The sequence below is a fragment of the Mus pahari genome, chromosome 21 (genome assembly GCF_900095145.1).
Source record: "Mus pahari chromosome 21, PAHARI_EIJ_v1.1, whole genome shotgun sequence".
NCBI classification, from domain to species: Eukaryota; Metazoa; Chordata; class Mammalia; order Rodentia; family Muridae; genus Mus; species Mus pahari.
This window is the reverse complement of record NC_034610.1, coordinates 25,635,805-25,655,708: the sequence shown is the minus strand read 5'-3', so window position 1 is coordinate 25,655,708 and position 19,904 is coordinate 25,635,805. Positions and strand designations below refer to the sequence as shown.

The window sequence follows — 19,904 nt, the reverse complement described above, 5'->3', positions numbered from 1 at the left end:
GAGCCTTGTGGGAGGAAGTGTGTCACTGTGGGGGTGGGCACTGAGACCCTCCTCCTATCCATATGAGAGCCAGTCTTCTCCTGTCTGCCTTTGAATGAAGATACCTGGATGCTGCTATGCTCCTGCCTTGATGATAATGGACTGAACCTCTGAACCTGTAAGTCAGCTCCAGTTAAATGTTGTCCTTTATAAGAACTGCCTTGGTCATGGCGTCTGTTCACAGCAGTAAAACCCTAACCGAGACACTACAGCGATAGCTAAGCTTGGTTGTCAGCAGATGGGCACTCGTGTGAAGGGTTTTACTTGACTGGATTATCTGAAGCAGGAAGATCCACCCTAAGTCTGGGCAGGACCTTCAGGTGGCCATCCACATATAAGGACATGGAAGAAAGGAACTTGGCCTTATGCCTGCTCACTTTCACTCCTGCTGGCAAGTCCACCTAATCTGCAGCAGCAGCCTCCATTCACTGATATTAACAACACCAGCTTCCTCAGGAATCCAACACATACCTAAGACCAACAGCCCTCCAGGAATTCTCCAGGCCTTCAGCATCAGTGGGGGCAGCAGAGACATCTAGCCTCATGGACTGAACAACTACTGGATTCTCAGCCTCTTCAGTTGAGACAGCTGTTATTGAACTACCTGGGTGGCAGGTTGTAAGTCAATCTAATAAACCCCTTTTAACATTGTGCGTGTGTGTGTGTGTGTGTGTGTGTGTGTGTGTGTGCACACGCGTGCGCGCGTGTGTGCACGTGTCTTGCTCATTCTCTCTGTCTCCCTGTCTTTCGTCTATCTCTTTCTCATGCCCCTTCTCTGAGATGGTCTTTTGCTTTCTCCCCTCCCCCAGTAAGTCTCACACCTTAGATCTGTTACATGGCATGAGCTCTTAGCAACACACCTTGGCCCCTAACCTGGAAGGATATCTTTTTTGCTACCTTATCCTAACATATACATAATATATATTATATATGTTATTTATTATAGACTATGTTATATATCTTTATATATATTGATAATAAATACACATTTATTATATACACTATATATATTATCAGTTCTGTCCCTTTAGAAAATGCTACTAGCATATCTACATAGACACTGTCTCAAAAATAAATAAGCAGAAAAATAATAAAATAAAGATACTATTGAATTACATTATTACAGGCAGTTTACCCGACATCTTTAACACATTTTCAACTTGCCTTCCGACAAATATTCTCCTTTTCATTGTGTCCAAAGATAAGCGTGTTGCCTTCTGTAGGCTGTCTAGTAACTGATGCGAGAAGAAAGCGTATACCTCCTTACACTCCTATAATAAGAAATCATGTTACATTTAATACCAGATGTGAACCCCTAACATCCCCCAAAGCAACAACAGCTCAATATTTAAAAGGGCATGTGAGCAGTTAGAAAGAACAAACTATGCAATTTCAGTGGTGCTGGGAAATGACTTCAACCCTGCATTCCTCGCCTGGTTTTCTTCAGATACATAACAAGTATCTGCTAGCAGTGTATGAAGAGCAAGCGCTTGCAGAAATGGCCTAGCAAGCCACGTGAGGCCAGCCCAGGAAGTAGAGACGCAAACCCAAGCATGACTAATCCATGTTCACTATTTGTTCACTATTCCATGAGGCATGCCAAAACTTGAATGCGAGGTTTCTCCATGTCTGGTGAAGGGGACAGGCAGACACGTCTTTCTCCTCAGCAGGTAGGTATGGCGGATCCAGGCTCTCTTGTCTTTTATCTTTGTTGTTCCGTTGGTCATGATCGGAATCAAACCCAGGTCACTTCTGCACAATAGCCCAGTCCTAGAACCCCTGGAGCCTCTAGATGGTCTACCATGACTCAAGCAGGGCCAGGTTCCGCCTCTCACAACTGGGAACCCTGGCCCCTTTACATCTGGTGGGAGAGGCAGGTTAAGTGGGGTGGGGGGGTGGAGAGTGGGGGCAGAAAAATTACCAGAACTAACAGGAGTGCCAAGCTTTTCACAATGGTCCTGACTTCTGATGGATTATCCAGCTCGACTGCAGATACAATCAGAATCTTCTAGAGGCCACTCTGGCAGCAGCACGGAGGCTGATGCGGTGACCACACCCATCAATTCAAGGGACAGACAGGCTAAAGCCTTGAGCACACAAACTCATACACACATATAAATAATAGATATACTTTAAGACACAGGCAATCAAAATATTATATATGCAATGTGCCATGGACAGACTCCTATCAAAATGAGGGCGGCAAAGAAGACCTGAAGGATGCTAGATCTTGTCTGAACCCGTAAGAGAAAAAAAACAAAAACAAACAAAAAAAAAAACAGAACATAGCTTTTTCTGAATCCCACCTTCTGTCAGATCCCAACTAGTTGTGGACCTGCTCCGGAGCAGCCTCATTGACGTTATCTTATGAGTTGCTCGTCCACAAAACCTCATGAGTTTAGCCCACAATAAATACCTTTTTAAATTCATCTTCTTTATCATTGGTGTCCACCTCCCTCGTCGTCGACTCAAAGTCGAGGCCTTCGCCCTCTTCTGCCTCACTTCCAAAAACAACGTGCTTCCTCTGCTCTGGACACAGAAGCCAAAACAGAAACGCACCACTTGAGATTTCAGGGTTACAGTTTATCCCACGTGGCCAAACCTTACTAGGAAGCTCTTTATTGGTTTTTCTTCTTTCGTCTTTATTTTATGTGTATGGGTGAGTTTTGCCTGGGGGGAATGTGTGTGCCCAAATATGTGGAGGGCAGAAGGGGACTTTGAAACCCTGGAACTGGATTTCATTGTGAGCCGCCGTGGGGGTCCTGGGAACGGAATTCAATCCATTCTCTGAAAGAGCATCCAGCGCTTTTAACTGCTGAGCCCTCTCCTCTCTTCGGCCCTGCCACTTCCAGAGCCTGTTCCTCAGTGTAGCCCTGGTTGTCCTAGAACTTGCTCTGTAGACCTGCCTCGGCTTCCAGAGAGCTGGAGTTAAAGGTGTGTACTACTATTGCTCGGCCCAAGAAACTCTTTTAAAAAAAAAAAAAGTTTTTATTTAAAAAAATGGTTTTGTATTTAGGGTTTCTTTTACATCCCTTCAATTAAGAATTAGCCAACCCAAAAGGTACACTATTCAACTAAAAATGGATTCCATCAGTACAGTCCATCTTTGTACTTAGAATTCAGAGGTGGGAAAATGGAACCATCTCTGCCAGAAAAAAAGCTTGCTGTGTACCAGGGGGATCTGAGCTTGGTCTGTAGTGTCCATGTAAAAGAGCTGAGAGTGGTGGAACGCTTGTGACTCCAACATGGAAGAAGTGGAGATAGGCGGACGTCTGGGGTCTGTTGGTCATCTGGCCTAACCAAAATAGTGAGTTCTGAGCTACTTAGAGATGCTATCTATAGATAGATAAATGATAGATAGATAGATAGATAGATAGATAGATAGATAGATAGATAGATAGATCAAAGTAAATAAATAAGTTTTTTTTTGTTTTTTTTTTTTTTAAATTCCAGGTGTGGTCTGGTGAGATGGTACAGGTGTTTGCTGGCAGCCCGGAGACCTAAGATTTATCCCCAGAACCAACATACTGGAAAGAGAAATGAGACTACCACAAGTTACCCTCTGAACCACACACACACACACANACACACACACACAAAATACACAAATTTACATAGATACATGTAATAAAAAAATCAAAACTCAGGTAGACAGCATCCTGAGGGCTAGCATCCAAGGTTGACATCTGACCTCCACATCTACATGCACACATGGGCACCAGCACACACAGAAAAAAAAAAGTGTATGTGTATGTGTGTGTGTATGTGTGTATAAAGAATTTAAGACCACTGTACCTCACATCTTCGAAGTCGCTCACTGGCACCTTGAGCACTCTAAAGTAAGCTGATATTTTGTTGTTTGGGCACTGCTGACATGAACGAGCTAAACAGAAAACTAACGTGACAGAAGGCGTGCTGTGTAATTAATGGCTCTGCAGATCAGGCCTTAACATGTTGACACTCTTAGACACACAATCCTTTGCTACAGGGGCTGTCCTGGAGGATGTTACCAGGAAACCAGAATAATCCAGTAGGGACCACCCACCCTGTGTGTCACCCTGTGTGTCTCTGGGTGTAGTCCTACTCCTTATCGCGATGTCTGAAGCTGCAGATTGGATGTCACCAGGGAACTCATTGAAAAGACAAACTCGTGGGTCTGGTGTGTCCAATAAGTTTCTCTTAGTCTCCCTCCCTCCCTTCCTCCCTCCCTCCCTCCCTCCCTCCCTTCCTCTCTCCGTACAATATCACTTCAATGGGATCTCGGTTTAACTGGAATGTTCCCCATCTCACTAAACATGGGGAGGGTTGCCAGCTCCCCTCAGGTGCCTTGGTACTTAGCTGACAAAGCTGACCTCTGACCTCTTTAGCTAACCTCTGACCTCTGCTAGGCAGAGCCCTTCTGTGTTACACTGGCAGCATAACCCCCTAATCTAGCCAGCGCCCTGACTATTAAAACCAGCCTGTACTGTAACCCTGGGCAAAGGATGCTGGGAAGAGCATCCTCTTTTTTGGTAAAACAACCCACTACAATTTTCTACCCAGTCAGTTCTTATACAGAACTCAAAAAAAAAAAAAAAAAAAAAAACTACACAAATCTTCCATTGCAAATTTACCCAATCACAGGGCAAGCTCAGCAAACCTAGAACAACCGTGTTCTTAAACAACAATCCAGAAGAAGTGAAAATTTCCCAAAGTCACATGACCCTCATGAAGAGGTTCAGATGTGGCAGCGTGTGGCTTGGGCTTAGGAACTCATGTATTTACTGGAATTATTGGGGCCCTGGGTTCTTTCAGCAAATTGAGAGATTTAAAAAAAAATGGAGAACGGGAAACAAAAAATTCAAAATTATTTCAATCTCTGTAAATAGACAGTAAGATGAGGAAATTTCTCCTGTTCCCAGCCAGACATACAGCACACTAGGACGGAGTCACAAGTATAAGACAGAAAGCTCAGGGCTGGGCGGTGGCTGGTCTCCTAAGAGAATCTGCTGCTCCTCCAGAGAGCCTGAGTTCATGGTTGGTGCCTCACAGTTGCCTGGAACTCCAGTTCCAGGGGATCTGACACCCTCGAATAAGTGGCTCACACTCACAAAGACACACACACATAAATTAAAATAAAGAAATCCTTGAAAACAAAAAGACTCAGGCTCCTTGCACCAGCCTTTAATCAAGGGTGGGTAGGGAGCACAGCACGGTGGGTGGGGAGCACAGCTCGGTGTGACCTTGGCTTTCACTGCCCTGAACCCCTGAAGTGTTCCTAAGTGGGGACACACAGCTCATTCTGCAGAAAGAACTGGGGTATGTGGGGTGATATCTTAAAACATAATTCTGTCCAAATTAAAATTTCCAGAGCTGTGAAAATTATAGATATTGCTCTTAGCTATTTAAGAAAAACACAAAACAAGTCAAATGACCAAAGTAACATTAGAATATACACATGTGTGCACACACATACACATATACACACACAAATACACACATACACATACGTACACACATACACACACACAAATACACACATACACATATGTACACGCATACACACACACACATGCACACACACACATATACATACACACATACAACAAATACACACACATGCACACACATACATATACATACACACACAAATGCACACATACACACACACATGAACACAAAAACATACACAACACACACACACACACACACACACCTGAGAGGGCTTTCTATGGGAAGGCTGGCTCGTCGAGTTGCTTGATGACTAGCATCTGAAAACTAGGATTTCAAGGATCGCACTCTTACCTAACTGGCACCAGGCGCTCACAGGGTCTAAACTGTGACAACAGTGCAGATTAGCCAGGATACCTGCTTTCGCTCTGTAAAGCAGGAGGAACATCCGGAGAGGGCGGGGTGGGGCGGGGCGGGGCATTAGTCACATCTCAAAGGACTCACTTACTAGTGGGGTTACCTGTCACTGGTTTGGCTGCTTTTCCAGTGTATTTAACCTCGTAGATTTGTTCAAATATTAATATCAGCTCTTTCACGGCTTCCTCCACGTGTCTGCTCTTGTGGTTTAGAATATCAGCCCACTCTTTGGTGTACGACTATTGGACAGATAAATCTCCATTAACTTCCAGACACCTTAAGCACACCATGAGATTATTGTGACTTTAATTTCGACGGCCGTGATTAACTCTTCTTGAAAGGAACCTGAGGGGCTGGATGTGTGGCTTTGGTGGTCTAGGGCACTTGGATAGCGTGGACCTGGGTTCTACCCCCAGGACTGCAAGAAGAGACAAACAGATGATGTCTCATTGCCTTTATTAAAACACTGACCAAACCCAGCTTGGGTGTAGGTATTTATTTGGCTTATGCTTCCCATCACAATCCATCACCGAGGGAAGTCGGGGCAGGGATTTGAGGCAGGAACCTGGGAGTAGGAACTAAAACAGATCGTGGAGGAGAGCTGCTTACAGGTTCAGCTTCCACGGCCTGTGCAGCTTGCTTATACAAGGCAGGACCACCTGCTCATGTGTGGCACCACCTACAGCATACTGGGCCTACCCACATCATTCTTTAATCAAGGAAATACCCCCACAGACGCACACATAGGACCATCTGATGGATGCAATTCCTCTTCCAAAATATGGTTGTTGTCAAGTTAGTAAAAACTAACCAGCGTAATTTACCCCCTGCCCACTTGATGCACAGGCACATCTGGAGTAAACCCTAACCCTTCTTGTCTTGTTCGTTCTGAAGATGCCATGCTATCCCAAACAAAAATAGTGTGAGGAAAACTTTTAAAAGCCCCACACCCTTTCTAAAAGTCCCCATTCACTGTAAAATTCCCAAGTTCCTTCAACTGTGGGCTCCTGTAAAATCAGAATCAATGTATATACTCTTTTATACCATGATGTTAGAACCAGGAAACTGTACCAACTGGATCAAAGCAAAACCAAAGCCCAACAGGGTAAACAGCTCAGCGTCTAACATGGGGGTGTTCAGGAAACCCTGTGGGATCTGGCTTAGAGGTGTGGGCCCACGGTCTAACACTAAGGAAAGATTTAAATTCTCATCACCTTGAATTAAACCAAGTTTTGGATCAACCATAAACAGCAGCTAGGGCCGGCAAGACTGCCTCTGTTCGGGGCATTTCTTGTTCTGTCTTTACAACTCCCTCCCTGTTGTGTGACTTCTTGTCTGCTGTATGGGGCTGAGTTCCACCCTTACTTAACCACCATGGTTTTCATTTCTTCCCAGAGCAGACTCTCCATCGGTCTGTAGTGCACAAGACTTGGAGCCAAGACTGCGCCCCTTCCCCACCATCCCCCAGCAGGGTCCTGAAGCCTGTGAGGCCTAGACAAGTTGCAGTAAACTTATACAACAGAATACTATAGTGTCACAGGATGGAAGGAACAAAGTGAACCACATCTATGTAAATATAAAGATGACATCCTGCACTATAACATTTCCATGAAGAGGAGATTTAAAAAACAAAAAACAAAAAACAAAAAAAACCCCGAGATGGTGAAGATACAGTGAATGATAATTACAGGGGAGAGGGAAGGCGACTGTCTGAACAGGAGCACCAAAGAATAGTCTACACCTTAGAGACAGCCACAAGGCCTGGCCATTCAGTGAATACTAAACTGAAAAGCCGTTGACTAGAGGGCTGGAGAGATGGTTCAGTGATTCAGAGCACAGACTGCTCTTGTAGGGGACTCAGGTTTCATCTCCAGCACCCATATGGCATCACATAGCCATCTGCAACTCTAACCTCAGGTGATCCAGCACCCTCTTCTGGCCTCCTCGGGGACCAGGAAAGCATGTGGTTCCTAGACATGCATGTAAGCAAAGCACCTATACATATAAAAACTTTTAATTAAAAAGAAAGATTCTTGCGACTTTTAGATGTGTGTGTGTGTGTCTGTGTGTGTGTATAACCAACACAATAACACAATCAACAAAGAGAAAAAAAGAACACAGACTAAAATGTCAGTGGAATCAGACACTGAGGAGCTTAGATGTCACGCTGTAATGACTGAATGCTACTGTCATTGTGTAACCAAGTATGACGGCAATATGGCTAGACACGACAGGCCAGCCTCAGAAGTGGGGAAAGACACAGGCCACAGTGTTAGACTGAGCTTAAAGACCTGACTTGAGAAACAGATATTAAGGGTAAGAAAGAAGAGGTGATTCAAAAAAAAATCTGACAAAACCTGGCTTGGCTTTAAGACTTAACGGACTTTGGACCTGGCACAGCACAGAGAGGTGATGAGTCCCAGGTTCCTCGGTGACTGAACAGGAGAACATGTGAACCCACTCAGAAAGAAAAATGGCAGCTGGGCCCTTAATCCCAAGCAGGCAGGGGGAATCTCCGTGAGTTCAAGGCCAACCTGGTCTAAACAGGGAGGTTCAGGCCAGCCAGGGCTACATGATGAAATAGGAAGGAAGGAAGGAAGGAAAGAAGGAAGGAAGGAAGGAAGGAGGGAGGGAGGGAGGGAGGGAGGGAGGGAGGGAAAGAAAAGAAGGGAAGGAAGCAGGGCAGGTGGCATATCCCTGGGAGGTCAGACTGAAGGAAAGGAACCAGAAACACTGGCAGAACCACAACAACTCCAGCATTAGTTCAAGAACATGTAAATCATACCTAGGTGTGGCCCTTGACGGGAGCTGCTGCCCACACAGGTCTTTGATGCTTAGGCTATTTCCCACAAAAGCTAGTTCCAAAAATAAATAAATAAAAAGAGGCACAGGTGCCCACTATTCGACTGTGAATTCACAGGTCAGGTCAATGACTCAATATGTCTGCTGTTCTAATGAACTCATACCTCGTTGAGGGTCAGCATGTCTTCTACTTTGGTGGCGCCGCTGTCCGACAAGGAGATTAGCAACGTCTTGGCAATCTCCTTCAGAACTGTGTCGATGTGCATCTCACACAGGTCATTGACCTATCCACACGACAAAGACATGTGAAAAGTAGAAAGTAAGAAATGGCTCCTTTTCCCTTTAATGCTAACACAGCTTGTAAAAAGCAGAGGACCCTGGCCAGGTTTCCCCGACTCCAAAGCGTCTGAGTTTGTCTATGACACAAAGACACCACACACAGAGATGAGCACACTTCATCCAGCAGACAGATGGGAAAGCCAGAAATCAACAGGCCGCTGCCCATCTGATGACTGTGTCATTTGGTCATTATCAGACACTTGTTAATATTAATGTCTAGGCAGGATACACAGCCAGCCTCAGCATTCTACAATCAGCATATTCTCTTCATGGACATGTGTGTGTGTCTGACTGTCTGTTGTCTCTGTGTCTATCTGTGTGTGTCTGTGTATATGTATATGTCTGTGTGTGTGTCTCTGTGCATATCTGTGTATGTGTATATGTCTGTATGTCTCTGTATATGTCTGTGTGTCTGCCTATCTGTGTGTCTGCGTATGTGTACATGTCTGTGTGTCTGTCTGTGTATGTGTGCATGTCTGTGTATCTGTCTGTATGTCTGTCTGTCTGTGTGTCTGTGTGTATATGTCTGTGTGTGTGTATATATATATATATATATATATGTCTGTGCATATTGTGTCTCTCTATTGTGTGCTTGTCTATGTGTCTGTGTGTGTATATCTGTGTATGTGTATATGTCTGTGTGTATTTGTCTGTTTGCATGTATGTCTGTGTCTATGTCTGTGTTTCTGTGTTTTTGTTTATCTGTATATACATATACATGTCTCTGTGTGTGCATGTGTGTCTGTGTGTATATGTGTGTGTATGTTTCTGTGTCTGTGTCTATCTGTGTGTTTGTGTTTTTGTCTCTGCCTGTCTGTATGTATGTCTGTGTGCGTTTCTGTATGTGTGCGCTTGTGTGTCTGTATATATGATTCTATGTATGTATGTATGTATGTATGTATGTATGTGTCTGTCTTTATTTCTATGTCTGTGTGTCTCTGGTATGTGTGTTTCTGTCTATCTGTAGAGACTGACGTCAGGAGTCTTCCTCAGTCACTCTCCACTTTGATTACTGTGGCAGAATCTCTCTGTCTCTATCTCTCTCTCTGAACCTAGAGCTTGCCAAATTAGTGAGTCTAGCCTGCCAACTTGTCCTGAGGATCCCCCACCTCTGCTGCCCAAGTTGCAGGTGGCCCCCACACTGCTGAACTTTTTGTGTGGGCGGAAGAGATCTCATGATTGCACAGGAAGCCCTTTACCCACTGAGCCACCTCTCCAGCATCCAATCATCCTAGCTAAAACCACCCTAGCCTACTGAGGGCAAGGTAAATTCAGGGACAAACACGGGACAACCAGAGGGAAAGGGCCCAAGTCAGTGACACAGAAAACAGGTTTATTTATCGAATGGAGGTTCTTTTAGTTAAAAACCATACCTTTTTTAAGGATTTAATTTTTTCTTAACCATATGTATATGTTTCAGGGTGGACATGTGCATGCAAATGCAGGTCCCCGTGGAAGCTGGAGGTACTGGCAGTTGTGAGTATCCAGACACAGGTTCTGGAAACTAAACGCAGGTCCTCTGCAGAGTGGTACTCATTCTCAACTCCTGAGCCACCCCTCCAGTCCAGATCTACCCTTTAAAAGGGTCTCGTGCATCATTAAAACACAACTTATAATTTGAGTGTTAATGTGTGTTGTTCTAAGAAATTATTGGCTTTACCTTCTTTAAAAGCTGGTTGAACATATCCAAAACGGACTCAACCTCCTTGAAGAAGCTCTCCAGCATCAGTGAGGACCAGGTCAGTACTGTGAGCCCTTGCCTCAGGACGGACTCCACCTAAGAAGAACAGAAACGGTGGCCGTTTTCCCTTGCTCAGAAAAGTCTCTTTTGCTGCTTGCAAATAGTATGTGGTGCATCTGCTTAATTAGATTCCCCCACCATTATGCCTAATAGAGATGGCTTTTCTTTTCAGTCATCTTTGGTTGTCAAGGAAGCAGCCATAAATGTTTGCAAAGCACTCACGACTCGTATTTACTTGTCTTTTTCACAGGTAACAAAGTCTAGACAAGACAACATTCTGATCATTCTGTAGGAAGAGGGAGGGAGGGAGGGAGGGAGGGAGGGGGAGAGGGAGATGTAAAGTTGAAATGAGAAAGACAGGTGGTCAAGGCAAGGAGCTGTGTTCTGAGGTCCATCATCTATAGAGCAGGAATCTAATTTGAAATCAGAGAAAATATGAAACCACAGTATCACCAACCTTCTTCATTTTGGGGGTCATCAGGTTGACAAACACAGAAGGCACTTCCTGACACAGGTCATCGTAATACTGCAGAAGACCCTGCACAAATCAAAACAGCACAGTGTGCTTCAGTGTGTAAGGAAGCAATGACCACATTTTGGCTCCTGCCAGAAAGGCTTCATGGCATGTGGTTTCCCCACATGGGCCTCCCAGTGTGGGGGACTGCTCGTTTTCATCAATACTGGCTGGCTATACCCTTCCATCAGCTGTCAATCACAGGTGCATCCCTTTAAATTCCCACATATTCATGTCAGAAAAAGATTCTCATTTTTTCACCTATGTTGCTCGTTTCTCTTCGTTTGGAGAAACTGCTCAGATAATTATCATTTCATGTTATCTGTCATTACACAGTTTTATCTTTTTGTTCTTTTTTTTTTTTTTTTTTAAAGCCAGGGTCCCAAGTACCCTGGGCAGGACTTGAACTCCTGATCCTTCTGCCTGAATTACAGGCAAGTACCCAGTCAGTTCCTAATCTTTTGATGTACTGAAACACAGCTGGGGCTGGACAGAAGGCTCAGTAATTAAGAATGGTTTCTACTCAAGCTAAGGACCAAAGTTCACAACCCAGTACCTAAGTTGGCTGGGGCACAATCAGCTGTAACTCCAGGTTCAAGGGATCCAACATCCTCTTTGGGTCTTCTTGTGCACCCTTGTTCACAAGTGGCAAGCACACACTCACACACAGACAAAAAAAAATCTTTTAAAAAGCCACTCATCACCAAAGCCATAACTGATTCTTAAGTTGTTCTCTTTTAAAGGTTTAATTTTCTTTTTATGGGTATAGGTGTTTTGCCAGTTTCATGGCCACAAACCTTATGCATGCAGGGCCCAAGGAGGACAGAAGAGGGCACTGCGACCCAGGGACTGGATACAGATGTTTGTTGCTGCAAGAACAGCAAGTGCTCAACAGCTGAGTCATCTCTCCAGCCCCAGCTTCTTTAATCTAAATAAATTTAACTGCTCTACACAACAAGAATGGCTAGGCATTTGTTTCTCTTTTAGAGACGACCCATGATGACCAGTTTGGGCTGGTCTGTCACTGATTGCAGGGTGTTTGGGGCACTGTAGAATGAAGCTACTTAGCTCGTTTTTAAGCAACTTGAATTTTACTTAATAGCCTCAGAGTTCTTGATTTCCTAAGAGAGTAGTCTTTCCTGACACTCAGCAAGCAAGAATGGCTTTACACGATGTCACCCAATGCTAATGAAATCTCAGAAGATGCAATATGAGTAGTGTTGGCCTCCTGGTCTCACGAAGCAAAAACTCCAAAGCCAAGTGCATTTGTGGTCTCCACAAAGTCAATGCACCTCTGTGGTGGGAGGGTTCGTTAACAACTACATCCTGTTTCCAGTAAAAGCAGGAACTACCATGTTCTTCCAAGAACACAGATAGAAATCTCCGTGGCATTGGATTAGAAAAAGATTTCTCAAACAGGACAAGGAAAATACAAAAATTTAAAATGCTTCTGTCTGGGAGTACATCACTGGTCAGGCATAGTGAACGATGCATGCCTTCAACCCCAGCACTTAAGAGACAGAGGCAGGTGCTGGGGACAAGTAAAAGAAATTTATTCTAAGAACTACCATTTCATTTTCAGACTCCATTTAATCGTAGGGAGAAACTAAATTCAAGGTCCCAGGTCCAAGGGGAGCTTGGGAATTTCCTATAGCTGAGCAGCGTCTGTGTAAGGAAACAGGGTCTAGACAACTCAGGAACAACTAGCAAGGAGACGGGTGTCTGAGTCCAGCCATCTCAAGGACAACTCCCCCTTCTTACTGGCAGGGTCAAACAAGTTCATGTTCCCAGGCAATAGGGAACCACCCCGCGGGTGCTGGGGACTGAACCATCCTCTGCAAGAATGGCCAGTGCTCCTAGTTTCCAGGCCATCTCTTCAACCCTCCTTCAAATATATCTTACTAATTCGTTAACAGTGTCATAGATGCATACAGCGTATTTTGATGATACCCATTCCCAACACTTGCCCTAATTGCTAACATTTAGTCTGTTATAACTTCTGGTAGAATAACAGTTTGAAATATCCTCAGATAACCTTTTTTATTTCCTTCTGAAATAAAAAACAAGCCAGCTTGTCCCTAGGCCCAGATGTGGACATTAATTAAACCATGAGATTTCAATGTAATGACATATTGAATTCACCATCATTTTCCCAGGAAGATCCAGGAAGAGTCCTATATTGACTTATTATGTTATGAATGAAAAGAAGCTAATCCTCTTTGTGCCCAAGCAAAGAGAATTCTTTTTCTCATTGAATCATCAGAGGTTCCATTAATTTCTCTGTATTCATCTTATAATCCATATTTAATCAGTTCTTTATTCTTGGATTTATATTCCCATCTTTCTCTATGACTAATACTTCTGGAAAGAATTATCTTTACATTGATATATCTTCCCGCCTCTCCAAAATATATGCTCACAGACTTCCTGGAGAAAGCGAAGAATATGCTGTTTTAACTGTTTTCTTTTCAAAGAAATCGGATGTTGCCAACTCTTGTTTCACATGCCCTTGAAACCTTGTGCTAAATTTCAACATGCCTTTCATTTACCTACCTAGACTCAGCTATGTGTACGCATGTGTCTGTGTGTCTGCATGTGCACACACGAGCCAGTGCCCGCAGACACCAGCAGAGGGTATCTAATGACCTCGAGCTGGAGTTGCAGGCAGTTTTGAGCCACCCACTGTGATCCTCTGCAAGATGAGGCTATGTATGCTCTTAACAACTGGGCCATCCCTCCAGTCTCCTCAATTTGCTTAACTGATCCTCTTTCATGCTCCTTTTGAGTTTCAGGTTTGTTTGTGTTTTTTAAAAAAGATTTATTTATTTACTTCATGTATGTGAGTACACTGTCGCTGTCTTCAGACACACCGGAAGAGGGCATCGGATCCCATTACAGATGGTTGTGAACCACCATGTGGTTGCTGGGAATTGAACTCAGGACCTCTGGAAGAGCAGTCGGTGCTCTTAACCACTGAGCCATCTCTCCAGCCCAAGTGTCAGTTTGTTAAATTGTTGCTGTTTTGTTTTTTTTCTGCTTTTTGAGATAGCATCTTTTGAGATGCTCTGACAATCCTGGTACCAACTAAGCAGACCAAGGCTGGCCTCAAACTCCTAGAGATTGTCCCGCCTCTCTCTCAAATGCTGGGATTAAAGACGGGTGCCACCGCACCTGACTCTTTTTTTTAATTTTATGTTACTCGTGAGTGAACTTAATTTCAAACGCTTCGTTTTACCCCACAATGTTGGAGAACCCTTCCCATCGGTGCTACTACTCTACAGCCCTCCCTCTCTTGTAATTAATATTTTATTAGTGCCCAGCATTAAATATATTAAAGTTAATATTCTTGCTCCATAAAGTTATAATTAAAGTGCTGTTAAACCTGATGCTTCATCACTTAGGACCCAGAAGTCCAAATGAGCTCTGCTACTCCCTTCCTCCTTTCCTTCTCCCATCTTTATATTGTTTGCAAATTGGTATTTTAAACCTATCAAGAATGGGGGCTGCAGAGATGGGATATGGTTAAGAGTGTTTAGGGCTCTGGCAGAGGGTCCAAGTTCTGATCCCAATACCAATGGTCACATCAACTACCACTGTGAGTCACAGACACCTGGAACTCCAGCTCCAAGTGATCTGACTCCTGTGCTCTTTGGATACCTGCACATGTGCACGTATGCGCCATGGAACTCACTCTATAGCCCAGGCTGTCCTTGAACTCACAGAGATCTGCCCACCTCACCCTCCCAAGTGCTATGAGTAAAGGCACGCACTACCACTGCCCAACTCTACAGGCCTTTTTACCAAGAAAACAACAACCTACTGGGATATATTTTTCTTGCACCAAAAAACTCCTTCAAAAATAATCAGAAGTGGACTGGACAGAAAGTGTCTGCCACACAAGCATGAGGACCTGAGTTTAGATTGGTAGCATGCACAACAACGATGATGATGACGATGACGATGACAATGATGATGATGATAATATAAAGGTTTTTTTGTTTTTTTTTTAAGCTGTAGCCATGCTCATCTGTAACCATAGGGCTGGAGGAGCAGAAACCAGTGAATCCCCAGAGCTCACTGACCAACCAACAAGTATTCCCAGTCAGTGAATGTTGAGTTCAAAAGGGGGATTGCAGTTTGAGAGACAGGCTCAGTGGTTAAGAGCACTTCCAGAGGTCCTGAGTTCAATTCCCAGCACCCATATCACAAGCCTCATGACCATCTATAAAGGGATCTGATCCCCTCCTCTGGCGTGCAGGAATGAGTACATGCAGACAGAACACTCATTGAAAAAAAAAAAGTAAGGAGAAAGCAATAGCAGACACTCGGTATCAATCTGTGGCCTCTACACTTGTACCCATATACATGCACATGTATATGCACACAGATGTTCACACACATGCATGCACATGCTTACACACTTGCACATGCATACACATGCACATGCATGCACACACACATCCACATGCAACACAACCATATGCACACATGCACATACATGCATGTGCAAGCACTCACATGAACATGCACACAAACATGCATCTACACAGAAACATGCACAAAAATAGAAATATTCACACGTACATATGCACATAAACATGCACACACAGAGAAATATGCAAACACATGCACAAACATACACGCACACATATACACATACACATATAAATGTGCACACACACAAACATGCACACACATCCACATGCATACCAACATCCACACACACAAACACACACATCCACACACACACATGTACACGCAAACACACATGCACACACACATAAACACACACAGGAAAAGAAAAAAAGAAGTCATCGGAAGCCACCATCCCTCTCACCTGCAGATACAGCTTGTCTGCCTTCAGTTTGCTCTCCAGTTTCAGCAACTTCTTTGCTTGTTCCGGAACATCCAGCTTCATCTTTATCATGCACTTTGTTTCCCGCACAACTTCCAAAATCTTAGGGTCAAAGTTCACCAGCAACTTCCCTGTTTCTGGATGTCGCACAAACAGTGTGGCTTGCAAAGCTGCAAACAAACCCGTGCTGGCATCAATTACTCAGCACTCACTCCCCTCTGCTTCCCGGCTCCCTACATGGAGGTGGAACAATAGTTCTGGACAGTGCTAAGTCACATGCAGTCAGCCATCAAGACTCAGGATCCAGAGAGAGAAAAACTCATGAGTACAAGACAGACTTTATGCCTTGAATGGGTCAGAGAGGTCTACCTGTAGCTTTTTTTGAAAAAATATGATTTATTTGTATTTTGTGTGTGTTGGTGTTTTGACTGCACATCTGTCTGAGGGTGTCAGATCCCCAGGAACTAGAGTTACAAACAGTTGTGAGTCACCATGTGGGTGTTGGGAATTGAACCCAGGTCCTCTGAAAGAGCACTCTTAACCATTGAGCCATCTCTCCAGCCCCCTCTATAGCTTACTATTATGGATTATAACTTAATCCTTATTCTAGTTTCCTTTCTGTTACAGTGCCAAAATATGCTAACCAAAAATAGTTTTGAGGGAAAAAGGATTAATTTGCCTTTCAACTCCAGATCACAGTTGATCACTGAGGAAACTCCAGGCAAGGAACTAAAGGTTCTTCTTGCTGTTCCACACAGCATTAGCTCACACCCAAGAACTTGCTTCATAGCCAAAAAGTACAGAAAGAACAGTGGAGGGAACTGCTTGCTAGCTGACACTCAGGCCGGCTTATACTCAGCTAGGTTTGCTATATAGTTCAAGACCACCTGCCTAGGAATGGTGCTGCCCACAGTGGGCAAAGCCTTCTTAGAGCAATTAAGCAATCAAGACAACACACACATGCTGGGTGGTGGTGCTCGCCTTTAATCCCAGCACTTGGGAGGCAGAGGCAGGTGGATTTCTGAGTTCAAGGCCAGCCTGATCTACAGAGTGAGTTCCAAGACAGCCAGGGCTACACAGAGAAACCCTGTCTAGAAAAAACAAACAAACAAAGACAACACATACACACACACACACAGCCAATCTGGTCTAGTCAGGCCCTCAATTGAGTCTCTCCTCTCAGATACCTCTAGACTCCTTGTCTTAAAGCTAACCAGACAGCCCCTGAAAAAGGATCAGAATTGACAAAGATAGCACACTACCTAGACTTCAAACTCTTGTCATCTAGTCCAACCTGGCCTTCCATTCACTATAAAGCAGAGGATGACTCTGAACTTCTGACCTCCTGCTTCAACCTCCCTAAGGCTAAGGGCACACGTATGCATGGCCACCTGCAGCTAGACATACTAAGTAATGCTGAGCCCTGGCCTCTCAGAATACAGAGGTGTTTGGCGGGATTTTGTTTTGTTTTGTTTTTCACACTACATATCACAAGAACATCATACATACAAATAAGCATTTTTAAGACTGGCATTTCAGACCTAACCAAGCCTCAACACCTGAGTTTGATTCCTGAGACCCACATGGTAGAAATCAAGTTATCCAGATGTTGTCCCCTGACCTCCACATGTACGCTGTGTCACATGTAAATGCAGAAGGACATGTGCACACATAAATAAATAAATAAATAAATAAATAAATAAATAAATAAATAAATAGTTTTAAGATGTAAATAGATGTTTTTATTATGAATTGAAATGCACAGCCTCAAAAGATTCCTGCTGGGACCTTAGATCACTTTGTGTGTGTGTGTGTGTGTGTGTGTGTGTGTGTGTGTGTGTGTGTGAGTAATATTTTGACCACATGTATGTCTGTGCAACATGTGTGTACAGTGCCCATGAAGGACAGAAGAGGGCATTAGATGCCCTAAAACTGGAGTTACGGATGGTTATAAGCCACCATGTGGTTGCTGGGAATTGAACTTGGCTCCTCTGTAAGAGCAGCCAGTGCTCTTACCCACAGGGCCATCTCTCTGGCCCCTTAGACTATTTACAAATGTAACAGGAATTACTGCTAGAGGCATAATAGTAAAAAAAAAAAATGCATTACTTCTACGGCTCATATGTATTTACTCAAATTTTATCTTATTTCAACAAACTTTATTATCACAAGAATTTCATTATAATCACAGACTCTGCCAAGTCTTGTGTGACCTGGCAGAATGTCACAGCAGGCTGGGCGTGGTGGTGCTGCCTTTAATCCCAGCACTTGGGAGGCAGAGGCAAGTGGATTTCTGAGTTCGAGGCCAGCCTGGTCTACAGAGTGAGTTCCAGGACTGCCAGGGCTACACAGAGAAACCCTGTCTCAAAAAAACAAAAACAAACAAACAAATAAAAACAAACAAACAAACAAAAAGAATGTCACAGCAACACATTTTAAGAAAATAAGGTGCTCCCTGAATCCCTTTGAAATTGGCTGATGTTTACTCACTGGATAAAATTAGTCTTGGAGAGTTGGTTTCTTTTTAAATCTATTATTGGGAGGATGTGTCAGAGTGCATCCATGTAGACAGCAGAGGACAATCTGTGAAGTCAGTTTTCTCCTTTCACATTTAAGGGAGTGCCAGGGATTGAACTGAGATCTCTAGGCTTGTGCAGCAAGCTCCTTTACACTGACTAAGCCATCTTGCCAGCCCAAGATGTTCTTTGTTTGTTTTGTTTTGTTTTTAGACAGGGTCTCACTGTCTAACCTGCATCTCACTATGTAACCCTGGCTGGCTGGCCTGAACTCACAGAGATCCCCCTGCCCCTGCCTCCCAAATGCCAGGATTCAAGGATGAGCTACCACATCTGGCCCTTCACAAAGTTCTTAATGGGGTCAGTTTTTCCTGAGGACCTCAGCTAAGAATTTTATTCAACATATTTGGGGTCCTTTCAGAAATGAACTAGAAATCGCATGTCCATTCAGATGAATCCCAGAATAATTCCAAACACTCGTTTAGCAAAATCTGACTGCCTCTGACTATACTGAATTTGCAGGGCAGAACAAAAGAGTCAAAGGCTTAAGACAGCTCCATAGGGACAGATGGGACATAAGGGCCACCCCAGGTGAGAGTGACCATCTGAGAACCTGGCAGATCTCTGTCAGAGAAACTCTGTGCATCGTCCATCAAAAAGGAGGCTCCGCCAGTACCCCAAGCACAGTCAAGCACAGCCAAGCCATAAAACAGGAAGCCACCCAGAGCAATTCATTTCCCATAGCCTGGGCTAGCGTGAAAGACTCCAATGTTAGGTTTGCTAGGGAGCACTTCTCCCGGGCATTAACCCACTGCTATGTGTCCATCGTACTAGGGGTCTGCCTGGTTTCACCCCTCCCTCCCCACCCTCCCAGTCCTGGGATCTGTATGGCACCCATGCTGGTTTGTTCACGTTGGTTCTACAGAATAAACTCAGGCATTCACAGCTGATCCATCCTCCCAGTCCCACAGCTAAGCTTTAATTAACAATGTAGCCTGGTCATATGTAAGAAGAAGGTCAAACATCATCAGAACCCTGGATTTGTTGGAACCGAGCCCCACTCGCGAGCCTGATACATACCATACTGAAGCTGGGAAACCTCCTTGACCCAGGCTGTGTGGTAAACGACCTCAAACTCCACCAGCACGTACGAGATCTTATTATACTGGCGGATGACAGCTTTGCCTTCTGTGCTTGATAAAATGTCTGAGTTTTTCTGGATTTGTTTTTTTTTTTTTTTTTTTTTTTTTT

General features: G+C 44.1%; 1 protein-coding gene across 1 annotated transcript in view; it reads right to left on the bottom strand.

Moving 5' to 3' along the window:
• Nucleotides 1-19,904, bottom strand: part of Dnah8 (dynein axonemal heavy chain 8) — a 231,087-nt gene that overhangs the window by 178,598 nt on the left and 32,585 nt on the right. The window contains exons 16-23 of the mRNA XM_021221842.1: nucleotides 19,734-19,869; nucleotides 16,120-16,307; nucleotides 11,226-11,306; nucleotides 10,688-10,804; nucleotides 8,853-8,972; nucleotides 5,990-6,125; nucleotides 2,456-2,568; nucleotides 1,204-1,310 (exon numbers count right to left, since the gene is read on the bottom strand). Coding sequence (XP_021077501.1) covers nucleotides 1,204-1,310; nucleotides 2,456-2,568; nucleotides 5,990-6,125; nucleotides 8,853-8,972; nucleotides 10,688-10,804; nucleotides 11,226-11,306; nucleotides 16,120-16,307; nucleotides 19,734-19,869 — 998 coding nt within the window. The remainder of the gene's footprint in view (nucleotides 1-1,203; nucleotides 1,311-2,455; nucleotides 2,569-5,989; nucleotides 6,126-8,852; nucleotides 8,973-10,687; nucleotides 10,805-11,225; nucleotides 11,307-16,119; nucleotides 16,308-19,733; nucleotides 19,870-19,904) is intronic.